Below are 12,958 nucleotides of genomic sequence, written 5' to 3'. Positions count from 1 at the left end.
TAGTCTTCCAAATTTGATACTTTGGTTGCTTACAGGATCGACTAGATTGATCCTAGAACATATGTGTATAATTTTTGTTTTAGTTTTTCTTAATATTAAGTTGTTTGACGGTAATGGTAAACTTAAAGATATTAAAGATAATATAAAGATTGTTTATTAAAGTAAAAGGCCAGGAATGTAACTTCGACTGGAAGGTAAATGGAATGAAAAAAGGGTTTTAATGCAAGTAAATTGACATTGAAATATAGATGGTGTTTCATACGTACGTGTTCTCATAAACTCTTTCCTCAACAACACTTAGATACTTTGGGTGATTTTGAGTTTGGTACAATATTGAACACACATAAATCTAATGCTAAGACTCCTATTTATACTACTTCGACAATAGTGGTAACGAACAGTCTCTTCTCCAGAGGATGACACATTCTCGTTTGCATGTGTTTGGTCCCTTACAGGCTTCCACGCGTCCTTTTAAGGAACCGACAAGACCAAAATACAGTTATCATCCTTATTTCGAATTGGCCTTTGTCAAACTCATGTCCATGTCATTCCAAAAATATTCTAAGTCCTAGTGTAATATCATTTCGCCAATATGACAAATCCTCTCAACAAATCCCATTCAAAGAACATCACTTTGACTTTTTCATCAAAATCAACTTATCTACTTCAAATATTTCACTAATTTTTTATTAATACATCTCACATCTTATGGAGCGTCGAAATTACAGCTAACAAATTGCCCCCTAAATAAATATTTTTCGACCAAAAAAAGAAAGGGACATTTTTTATAACTTTCTACGCAATAATACTTATTGTTGTGACGTCATGGTCATTAGACCACTTCTCCCAAATGTCTCATCAAGACATGCTATGATGCAACCATTATCATTATTCATATATACTAGGAGTAATGTGGTAATGGAACAGGTAAACGCATACTTAGCCTCTCAAAAGTATACATGTGCCCCACTAACTTCTCCCTTTGTTTTTTTTAAAAGGAAACGGGAACGATATTCCTCTTCTATAAATAGCCTTCATCTTCATCATTTGAAATTTTTCCAACCCTGAGCTCATAACCTCAATTTCCTCTTGCGATTATTTCCTAGAAAAAAACTCTAACAGGCTTTTCTCCTTCCTAACTTCACATTTCCAAATAATGGTGCATCTAAAGATCAAGAACACCAAAGCTGGAAAGCAAAAAGAGGATCCTTCATCACCTGTAACCCATATTACAAGTACATTGTTGATAGGGAACCAGGAATGTGTTCTCGAACTGCCTCTTCTTGAAGAGAAACTCAAAATTTACCAATTTCAGGTACTAATCCCTTTAACTATTATTGGTGAAACTCATGCATATATGGGTCCTTTGCCTAGGCCTAACGCTGATGCTAAAAAAATCAAGGAGTGTTTCCTGTTTCCTGTCAATTTTGATGCCAACAAAGCTATTTTCACTCATTTCATAGATGAACACCATGACACCATTATTGATGAAGTTTCAGATGAAGAGCATATTGCCTTCCTAGCACTTTGGTCGTCACGTTGTATTTTTTGTTCGAAGGCTCTTCAAGTGGCAAAGTGATTTTTAACTTTGGCGAACCAACTGCATATTGGACATAAAATATGTCTGATTCAACTGATCTTGGGTTGGCTCCTATTGCCTACCTCTAGTTGTAGTTAAATGCCACTTTTGAGCCTTTGCTTCCAACTTGCAAAACAATCAATGAAGAAAACGAAAAAGATCAAGAATAGGACAATTGAAGGGACACAATAGGCTCTCCTGACCTCAAGTGACGAAGGACCCAGTTTGCAAGAATCCTTTACTAGGTACGTGATGATTTATGCCAAATGCTACAACTTCACTCCTTCCATGGCTTCTTTTGCCAACAGAAATCATGGCCTTGAGTGGCTTACTAGAGAATTTCATATTCCTTTGACAGACCAAGAAGCAGAATCTTTGGCCATATGGGAGAAGTTTCTTATCCCTAAACTGATTGCTACTAGACTGAGGCCTTTGAAGAACCAGATAACTTTAGTCAGCTATCAACCCAATCCTGTGTCTCGATAGTTTGGCCTTGTCCAACCAATGTAAAATCTCTTTATGACAAGTAAGGCGCCCTCTACCTTTACAACATATATTTCATCGAGGTCGAATGCGACAAATATTCCTCTTGATATGCCAAAGTTTCCAGTCTTACTCCTATCTCTTTTCAACCATCATTCTAGTGTACATTATAATTTGATACTTGGTGGAAGAACTACTACACCAAAGGTCATCTTCATGTCGACATAGAACATGTTCAAGTTATTTCTCCAATACATGAAGGTATGGAATGGGAGGACCCTTCGACTTGATTTCTAAAATTCCCCTATTATATGCCCTTGACTTTTAATCATCTGGTTCACCTTTTTCTTAGCCCTTGATGGAAAGCAACAGATCAAAGACAAGGCCTCTGTTGCGAGAGAAAGTGTTGCAGCGAAGAAAGCTGTTGTTTCCTCCAAAAGTGGTGATCAAGACGAAGAAATCACTCTTACGAAAACAACAACAAAAGTAACCTTCATTTTTAATGTTTCATCATTTGCATGTATAATTTAAATGGTACTAATACCTTTGTTATTTTCAGGTAAGTCGCAAACCTCCTCCAACTCCCTAAAAGCGAAAACAGAGCAACCCTCAACCCAGGCCAGTTAAGCCAGATTCTGAAGATTTATCCCCAGATACTTTAAAACCTGCCAAGAAGAAGAAGAAGAAGTTGAAAACATCTGAGTCAGTTCCCCCACAGAAATCTAACATAAAGCTTCAACCAACAAAGTCGGCTGCTCAAAGAGTCATTGCTGTGTATTATTTATCTCACATGTATTATTTATAAAAGTAAAACACATTTAGGTCTTTACATTATTTATTTTTAACAATTTGGTAACCGTAATTTTAAAAAATAAAAATAAATTAGACAATATTCATGAAGTGTCAACTTTATATTTGATAGTGAACTTATTTCACGATGCAATGAAAATCATTTCACAATTTCGTATGGATTAAGAATAATTCGTAAGTTGTTTGAAAAAAATAGAGCATGAAATAAATGATATGGAATGTATTTTACTATTTTTTTTATATAATAACATAAAATACATTGAAAAAACCCTTTATTAGAGGATACATAGAAGAATATATTGTTTGTAAAAAAAGATTTTGTAAACCGATCAACGAAACCAAACCAAACTGAATCAAATCAGTTAGTTCGGTTCGGTTTCATTTTTTAAATATACTAAAAATCGAAGCAAACCAAACTGAGTGAGATATCATCGATTCAAACTTTTTTTACCAAAAATTGATCCAAATTCAATCGATTACACCCAAATTTCCATTGTGTAAATCCAATAGCAGACATGAATCCATGACTACTAGGTCCAAATCGTGGAGGTTGAGATGAGGGTGGAGGACGAAATGGAGGTGCTGGTGGTTGGATTGACGAAATTCCATCTATTGAAGGACGTGCAATGAAAGGTGGCGGTGAATGCCGAACTGGAGGATGATACTATAATGTATGATTGAACATATGAGACTAACATGCCTCAATTAAATTTTGTAAATATGATCTTTGTTTTTGTTAGGGACCAAAATATGTGTTAGTTTGATCCCTTAAAATTTTAAAATGGAAGTGTTAATATTTTTTTTCATAAATATTGTCTAATTTTTTATTTTTAAAAAATATTATGGGAACCAAATTGTCCCAAAAAAATTAATGTAGGAACCTAAATATTTTTTACTTTTATAAATAATACATGTGGCATAAATAATACACTTGACAGTCCAATCATGATACATAAATAAAAAATAAATTGATTTGAAAAAATATTAACATATGAACTAACATGACTAAGTTAGATTTTATAAAAAACTAAATAGAATTTTTTTCTCAAGGATTAATCTAGACTATACAGTTTTTTGAAGGACTAAAATGGATCTTCAATATCTTTTTATAAATCAACAAATTTTATTTTTTTTTGTAATTTATAGTACTCATTAATCTATCATATAAGAAAATTATATGTTATGGAAAAGACTAAATTGCCTTGCTGCTCATACAGGCTGCCACGTGGATGCCTCATTGAATTTCTTTAATCTGTTATACAACTTATCAGCTTATTCATTATTTTGGTTTGTTTTCTACACTTCTTTTTGAAACTCATATGTCATATTATAATATAAATTATTTTTATTACCTTCCCAATGCAAGATTATCTAACCGCATACTCAACCTTGTCAACCTTTCCATTTCAAAGATTTTGGCATAAACACAAATCTTTTTTAGCATGCATATTCAACACAAATCTACCTTCCCCAAATTCAAAATCACTTTCTATCTTCCTCATATTTTTTCTTCTCTCTTCCTTTACCTCTTTCAACCTCTTCCTTTCTTCTCTCTTTCGCTACCTCTCTCTTCTTCTTTCTTCTCTCTTCCATTTATGCTTCAATTATGTTATTCTTCTCTCTTCCCTTTTCATTCTATTTACATTAATTTTTTTAGATCTACGAAAAATATCAGTGATGTTTTTTAGATCTATGATATCTAAGATGATCGATTTGGTTTTTAACTTCACTCTTTTTTTTTGTTTTCCAGGTTCTTCAGGTTTAATCTATGGGTTTCTAAATTTCTTCGACGTCAGCAACAACAAATAATTCGTAGGTAAAATAGAAAGGTATGATTATGTGAGAAATAGAATAATCGGGAAAGGTAGGGTTTTTATTTTGTTGGTGTTGATAATGAAAAGGGGATAATTTGTGGTTAGGTTTTTAAATTAGAAATTGGGTTTGATAATTTTGAGTTATGATAATTTTTTGGGTACTGTGATTGATTTGTTGAATTTTTAATGTTGTTCTTTCATATTTGATATATCTCCGAAGCTTAAAGCATTTCTACTTGGCCAAACTGAGATTAATTTTAAACGGGGTGATATTTTGTTGAAACTTATTTTTGTTAGATTTACTGTGAATTTGAGATGAAAAAACATATTGCAAGGTATTTTATTCATTGATACATTTATTGATACATATATATTCATTTGAAGTATTTTGAAAAGTAAAATATTGGATCTGTTTCATATATTTCTTTGTGCATAGTATATGTTCTGTAATATTAAATTTTCTGTCTCACTCATATTATATTGATGATACAATTTGATTAAACTGAATTTTAGTTTTCAAAAAAAATATGTTATTGGACAAAGTTGTGAGGTTTTATCAACAATGGAAGAATAAAATGAAGAGTATTTCTTGCAAATTGATTTTTTGAGTACCACAAAATAATATTAATTGACCTTTATGTTGCAATATAATATTATAAATACAATATATTACCTATTTATGTGCTAATATAATTAATTGTTGTTCTGGCAGGTTGGCAGGTTGAAGTAAAAAATTTAAACACATTTGCATCAATTAGCAGGATCCTACTTTATTTTCCAAAAGCATATCCATAACCATACTTTGTTGAAAATCCTTACACTAATGTCATCTTACACTAATGTTCTCTTATGCAATGTTGAGTATTAACTTTATGAGAAGACTAATACATGCAAAATTTTCTTTATAGGTTTATTTCTTTTCTTTACAAGTTCACCTCTCTAACAAGTTGATCATTATTATTAGTATGTGTGAGCTAGTTTTTCTGAAAAAATATTTATAGTTTAGTATAATCATGTATATAAATCTGTTAATTAAATTTAAATATCATTAAAAAAATTATTATTTACCTATTTTAAAATTTATTCAATATAAATTTATGATTGATAGAATTTTGTTATTGTTATAACTATTATCATTTGTTTTTAAATTTTAACAGTTAGTATCTTAATCCAGTAGAAGGAAGGGACATAATACCATGGACAAACTACACTTAATATTTCATGAATGTTAATAGAAAATATAATAATTGATTTTTAATAGAAAAATGAAATATTATTTTTTTGATACAATATTTTTTTTATAAGATTTAAATATTTGATTACAACTTTTGTATCTATATTATAAATTTTCATATTTTCAATTTCAAAATAATGATAATTTGTTTTAGAAATACAATTTCGTTGATATTTATAATTAGTAATGCTGTCTTAAATTTACTTACAAATATGTGTACAATAATCTTGAAAATACTATGTGTTGTGTATATAGAAAGTGGAGGAGCCAAAGAGTATATGTGTAAGTTGAAATAAAAAATCATTAATTATCTTTTGCCTTATATGGGTCATGTTAACATGTGATCTAAGGAAATGTGTTAATGATACTATAATTATAAAAAAATGTAATGTAATAAAATTATATTTAAAATTTAGGTCATGCTAACGAGTGACCCGGGGCACTAATTAAGCATTTCTAATAAAGAAAAAATTATATATTTAATGCTTTGAATACTCACAATATTCTATGGAAAAGTTAATTATATATAGTTTCAATGCATTGAATACATATATTTTGGTTAAAAAAACTTATCTTTTTACTTTATTAACTTATGCTCAACTTACCTTTTAAATCTCTTAACCAGTGTCCATGGGGCACTCGTTAGAATTACCCTTAAAATTTTAAAACATTGAACGCACGTATCTCAATACTACATAAAAGTAATTGTAATAAAGTCATAATTAATTGAGAATTTATAAAGTTTAATTGAGACTTTTTTATTTTGGGCAACATTCCACTATAAATGCGTTAATTATATTAATGAATCAATAAATTATGGGTCTATAAACGTGTCCACTTTTAACTTTGATTATCTTCTCTTAAATGTAATGTTTAAATGTTATTTAAATTCTTGATTTGATTAAATATTCTTTCAAAAAAATTTGATGGAGAAATATATAAATTTTGAGTATCATATAAATAATTATTGTAATTAATTTTTTATTATTCTCTTTATATATCATATTTAAATAATACACTGTTTTTAAAGAAATGAATAAATACGAGAAAAAATTATTATTGATCTAAATATTTTTATATACGAAAATTAAAATCTATTATTGATTATTTTTATATACGAGGATTTACTATTGATCCAGATATTTTTGATAACGATACCTAAACAAAAATAATATTTATACACATGAACATGAAGTTATTGATCAAAATATTGATTATTAACGGGACATGAAGTTACTGATCAAAATATTTTTTATTAATTATGCATTCAATTATTATTTTTTCACGGGTAGCCAAGCAAAACATTTTCCTATTAAAAAATATGTATTTGAAACAAATGCGCGTCTCATACCAAAAATCGAACTCGATATTCTCTAAACTTTGTTCGAAGCATGAACTCGTTTACCACTTGAGCCTAACTGCTTGGTTTAAGATACACTTATTTACTTTTATGAAAAAGTATTTTAACAAGATTTAATTAAAAATGATTAAATATTACCTAAAGTGCATTTAATAAAACATTTTTTCCAAAAAAATAAGTGGGTGTTAGTTGACCTCTTCTGTAGATATTTGTTATAATTTATTTATTTATTTAAAAAGAGTGTGTTAATAAATAATAACTAAAAATTTATTAAATTTATTTTAAGGTGTACTTTACTAAAACACACCTTCAATAAAAAAAAATAAATGTGTGTATCCTAGCAAAACCTTATAAAAAAGGCTAAGAAGGATAATAAGAATATTAATATAGTACTAGTAATTGTATTATTTTCACATAACAAATAACAAAAAAGACGAAACAAATTTTGTATTAAATGGGACCCAACCGAAGAAAAAGTTATTAAGCCCCACACCATTACACACCTCACCCTTATTTTATGTTATGCTCTCATCTCATGTAATTGTGCTATATACTCTCTCTTTCTCTCCTTCTGTTTGCACTCTGCATGTGATCTCGCTGACACACTCCTCGTTTATTTGTCGGCGCTTTCACAATTCTCACACACCCCCTCCTAACCCGAGATAACCCTTTTCTTTTTTTACTGTCCCATTTCAGTTTATTACTGCTATTGTTACTGTGTTTCTCTATTAAATTAAGCAACTTCACTTTCAAGTCTCATCTCGTGACACACTGCATTATCATTTATATAAATAACAAAACCCACTCACCCACACCACATTACACTACATTTATTCATCACAACCATTCCAATACTTCAAAAATGGCCAATTTTCTCACCCTCTTCATTCTTCTTCTTCTCATTGCAGCAACTACCACCGCCGCACACGACTACACTGACGCATTATCAAAATCAATCCTCTTCTTCGAAGGCCAACGTTCCGGATTCTTACCTTCCGACCAGCGACAAAAATGGCGTGCAAACTCCGGTCTCAGTGACGGATGGACCTACAACGTTGATCTCACCGGCGGCTACTACGACGCCGGTGATAACATCAAATTCGGTTTCCCGATGGCGTTTACAACTACAATGCTATCCTGGAGTGTGATTGAATTCGGAGATAACATGCCTCCGAATGAACTCAGAAACGCCTTAGTCGCAATTCGTTGGAGTACTGATTATTTGCTTAAGACGGTTTCTCAGCCTAACCGCATTTTCGTTCAGGTACGGTTACTCACAGTCACGGACGGTTACACTTTTTATTTCCACAAACTTTTATATTCTATAAATTAATATTCTATAAATTAATTATTTATCGTTTTTATATTAATTATTTTGCTTTTTATAACAAAATTAATGTTGAATGGACCACTTTCTATCTTGAAAGCCGTGATTTTCATCGGCTTTGCAACTGTTGTTCTAAATTAATGCAATTTTTCATTTCTTTACCCTTTTAGATCACCCACGCGCCAATCATGCTAGTGTTACCCACTTTCCATTTTTATTAATAATAATGAAAATAAAAATCCTAGGTTTTTTTATTAAATAAGTTTAAATTAATTTTTATCTGTAGACCAAATTGTAATAACCAAAATTCTAAAATAATAGTGTATGTTGTTTAAAAGCTTTTGTGATTTTGATCGGTATAGTTGTTGCGATTTTGATCGGTATAGATGCTGTGACACTGATGGATAGTTGTTGCGATTTTGATCGGTATAGATGTTGTGATACTGATGGCTGCTTTTGCAGTGAATTAACAATTTTGATTTTACGATTAGGTGGGTGATCCAAATTCAGACCACCTATGTTGGGAGAGGCCAGAGGACATGGACACAAGCAGGAGTGTGTATGCTGTTGATGCACCTAATCCGGCTTCTGATGTTGCTGGAGAAACTGCTGCTGCACTTGCGGCTGCTTCCATGGCGTTTCGTTCATCGGATCCCGGTTATTCGGAGACATTACTAAGAAATGCTGTTAATGCCTTTCAATATGCTGATAGTTATAGAGGTGCTTATAGTGACAATGCTGATGTTAAGGGTGCTGTTTGCCCTTTTTATTGTGATTTTGATGGATACCAGGTTAGGTTCATTTCATTTGATCTATATTACTATGTTTTGGCTTTTTCCTTTTTGATAAGTATCCTATGATGTTGCAATGTATTCACGTGATCAAAGATTCCACAATAAGTTACTAGTAATAAGTACATTAGTACCTATCAAGAAATGGACATGTCGACACCGACACGTAAACACCGATTATAACGTAAAAAGATGAATAAATTAAACGGAATCACAAGCGTCTGTCGCATTTGTATCGCGTTGTTGCTTCAAGAGTTATATAGAAGCCAAATATGACTTTAAGTATAGTTGATTCACAAATTCATATGTTTTAATGAAATTCTGATTACTAAAGATAATTAAAAACTGAAACCAACCATAGTTGTAAAATTGAATTACACTATTATTACTATACCATGTTCGTAACGGTATTTGCTTCCGTAACGATGGGTGGAGTGTTGATGATACGGTATGTAATATAAAGATTTTAATTTGGAAGTGGTCGGTTCTAGGAGAAATTACCAAGTCCAACTTTAGTTTCTACGATTTTAGTAAACATCCTATGTGTTTGCTTTCGTAATTTATTTGGTTGGTAATTTTCTACCCTTCCGCTTTTTTGTCGGGTTTTACCCGTTTCTGTGTAAAAAGGTTGGAGAACCCTTAGTTCTCTCATTTATATCAACTTGCTTAAAAAAAAAAAAAAGTTTGGTGGTTTTTTTATACCTCTTTCATGTACATGGGCTGTTATTCTCTGATATTCATCTTTTACACTCAATTTCTATTTATATATTTGCAATTATTACAACAGAGATGGGAAATAAAGTAGAAATAAATGAGAAATAAACAGGTGATGTGAGAATACGAGGAAATATGCTTAATTAAAAAATGAAGCGGTGGGTTTGGAATTTTGCTCTTGTAGCTGATTTTGTGTTTTGTCATATTGGAGTATAGAATATAAAATGATGATGACAACTCTCATAATGAAAGTCTTGGACTAATTTGCATCTTGAGAATTTCTTGCACTGTTTGAAAACTGACACGTGATTATGCTTCAATCACCATCGAATTAAATATGAAATTACAATAATAACTTAGATATTGACATGTCAATTGTTATTCTATTAATTGGTTTTGATACATTGTACAGGATGAATTACTATGGGGAGCTGCATGGTTAAGAAGAGCTACACAAGATGAAAATTTCCTAAACTACATTCAGAGCAATGGTAAAACACTTGGTGCTGAGGACAACATAAATGAGTTTGGTTGGGACAATAAGCATGCTGGCCTCAATGTTCTTGTCTCCAAGGTCACACCTATTCCATTTCAGTGAATTAAATACAGAATATGATATTTTTAAATATATGTTGATTATTGATTATTAATGGTAAATAAATTGTTATAGGAAGTACTAGATGGAAATGTAGAATCTCTTGAATCTTACAAGACTTCAGCAGAGAGTTTCCTATGCACACTGATACCCGAAACATCGAGTTCACACATTGAGTACACTCCTGGTGGACTCATATACAGACCAGGTGGAAGCAACTTACAACACGCAACTTCAATTGCCTTCCTTGAATTAGTCTATGCAAATTACTTGTCCCGCACGTCGCAGACCATAAACTGTGGGAATGTTCAAGTTAGCGCGCAATCACTTCGGGAGCGTGCTAAGAGACAAGTTGATTACATTTTAGGTGATAATCCGTTGGGTTTATCTTACATGGTTGGTTATGGTAACAACTATCCGCAACGTATTCATCATCGCGGATCGTCTTTACCTTCTGTTAATGATCATCCTCAAAAGATTGAATGCCATGAAGGGTCAATTTACTTCAACTCAACAAATCCTAATCCAAATGTTCATGTAGGAGCCATTGTGGGTGGACCTGGAGAAGATGATGTTTATGGGGATGACAGGGCTGATTTTAGAAAGTCTGAGCCAACCACATATATCAATGCACCATTTGTTGGGGTTTTAGCATATTTTGCCGCTAATCCTTAGTTGGTGACTACTACTAGTATATAATATGAATATTTCATATATATACAAATCTAAGTATCTTATTTTGTAGATAGATATACAGGAGAAGCTAATGTGTCTCTCATCTTGAGAAAAGCAAGAAGGAAGAGGCTTGCTTGTTGGCTGGAATGGATACATATAGGGATATTACTGAATTTGAAGTGTCACAAAATATGTGACTTTTTTTTTCATTGAAGGATGAAAAACAATAACTTATTTGCAATGTTTTTTTTTCTTCAATTTGACAAGAATTGAGTAAGATTGTCATATTGTGGTTGTTTGTTAATTATCTCAAGTTAGCAATGAAGCTTTTTGTTTTGATTGTGCTTATAATAATATGCATACTTCTTTTTGGTAACCATATATGTTATTTGTGAGAAGTATTTACCTACAATTTCTGGTGCAGTTGGAGGGTGATTGATGAGTATTTGAGCTACCACAACAACACCAATCTGTATTAATTGGTCTCATGAACTCAAGCACCTTATTGATCCGTATTTCTAGTTGTACCAACAAGATTTGCCTTAGCAACCCATGCGAATATCATTAATTTTGTGGCTTTAAGAAAGGATAACTGATGTTTCACAGGAGTGGAGCACTAATGGGGCCTAATTAGGTAGTTTGCTAAATCAAGCTTTAAGGCTATGGCCCTCTAGGCTACCATTCTTGAATTTTGCAATAGAATAGGATCCCTATGGAACTTTGCACTTAAAAACTCTTAATTTCTTGTCGTAAACATAATTATAATTGATAAACAAACCAACGAATAATTACCGGAGGTAGTAATGAATTAAGTTTTATAACTTGATTTGGTATTCAATGTTTAGACAATGTAAATACGTTGCAGAGGTAGTAATGAATTAAGTTTTATAACTAGATTTGGTATTCAATGTTTAGACAATGTAAATAGGTTGCAACATTCTAATACGAAGATGAATTTGAAAAAGAAATCTTTTGAGTACCATATTGTTAAAAAATTATGTGTCTATCTTAATTGACAAAACTCTATTTCACATTGGTGTCTATGTTAATTGACAAAATTCTATTTCACATTGGTTGGATATATTACATATTTTGTCTAACTTATTTCATTATATATTGAAATGTACATGTTTTCTTCTTAAATTTTGAGTTTTTTCTTTCTCATTCTCTTTATTCTGCATTTTTTAATTGTCAAAGTACAAACTTATCTTCTTTTCTTTCTACTTATTAATTTTTTTAATATTTTTTTGAATTCTTTTTAGAGAATTATTTGAATTTTCCATATATAAGAAGGTTGAATTTTTCGAATATTTTTTTAATTTTTCTTAGAAGAATTATTTGAATTTCTCCTTATTATACTAAATTATAATCCTAGAAGTTCTTCCCACCAAAATTTCCCGGCAAAATCTTTAATAATTAATTAATTAATTAAATAAAAAAATTAAATATTAATAATAATAATTTAATAAAATAAATAATAAATTAATAAATTAATAAAAAATAACTTATTTAATTGGATAAAAAATATTTAAAAAAACTCACATCCCAGGTTTTCAATTTCAACTACTTAGTTAAA

The 12,958-nt window shown here is 30.9% G+C and overlaps 1 protein-coding gene across 2 annotated transcripts; it reads left to right on the top strand.

The window, feature by feature from the left end:
- Positions 1 to 4,307: 4,307 nt before the first annotated feature.
- LOC131659987 (endoglucanase 24-like) lies at positions 4,308 to 11,977 on the top strand. 2 transcript variants are annotated; one of them, XM_058929094.1, is made up of 5 exons: positions 4,308 to 4,462; positions 8,210 to 8,544; positions 9,099 to 9,398; positions 10,525 to 10,686; positions 10,783 to 11,977. In XM_058929094.1, the coding sequence occupies exons 1-5, from the start codon at positions 4,315 to 4,317 to the stop codon at positions 11,380 to 11,382; spliced, it is 1,545 nt and encodes a 514-aa protein (XP_058785077.1). In that variant the 5' UTR covers positions 4,308 to 4,314; the 3' UTR covers positions 11,383 to 11,977. The 2 variants fall into 2 exon arrangements, with proteins under 2 accessions (XP_058785077.1, XP_058785076.1); XM_058929093.1 differs by lacking the exon at positions 4,308 to 4,462 and having other exon boundaries at positions 7,872 to 8,544; positions 10,783 to 11,973.
- The last annotated feature ends 981 nt before the right edge of the window (positions 11,978 to 12,958 follow it).

This window comes from Vicia villosa, linkage group LG3 (genome assembly GCF_029867415.1).
Source record: "Vicia villosa cultivar HV-30 ecotype Madison, WI linkage group LG3, Vvil1.0, whole genome shotgun sequence".
In the NCBI taxonomy this organism is placed as follows: domain Eukaryota; kingdom Viridiplantae; phylum Streptophyta; class Magnoliopsida; order Fabales; family Fabaceae; genus Vicia; species Vicia villosa.
The sequence above is the reverse complement of the archived record's forward strand: the minus strand, read 5'-3'. Positions and strand labels throughout refer to the sequence as shown.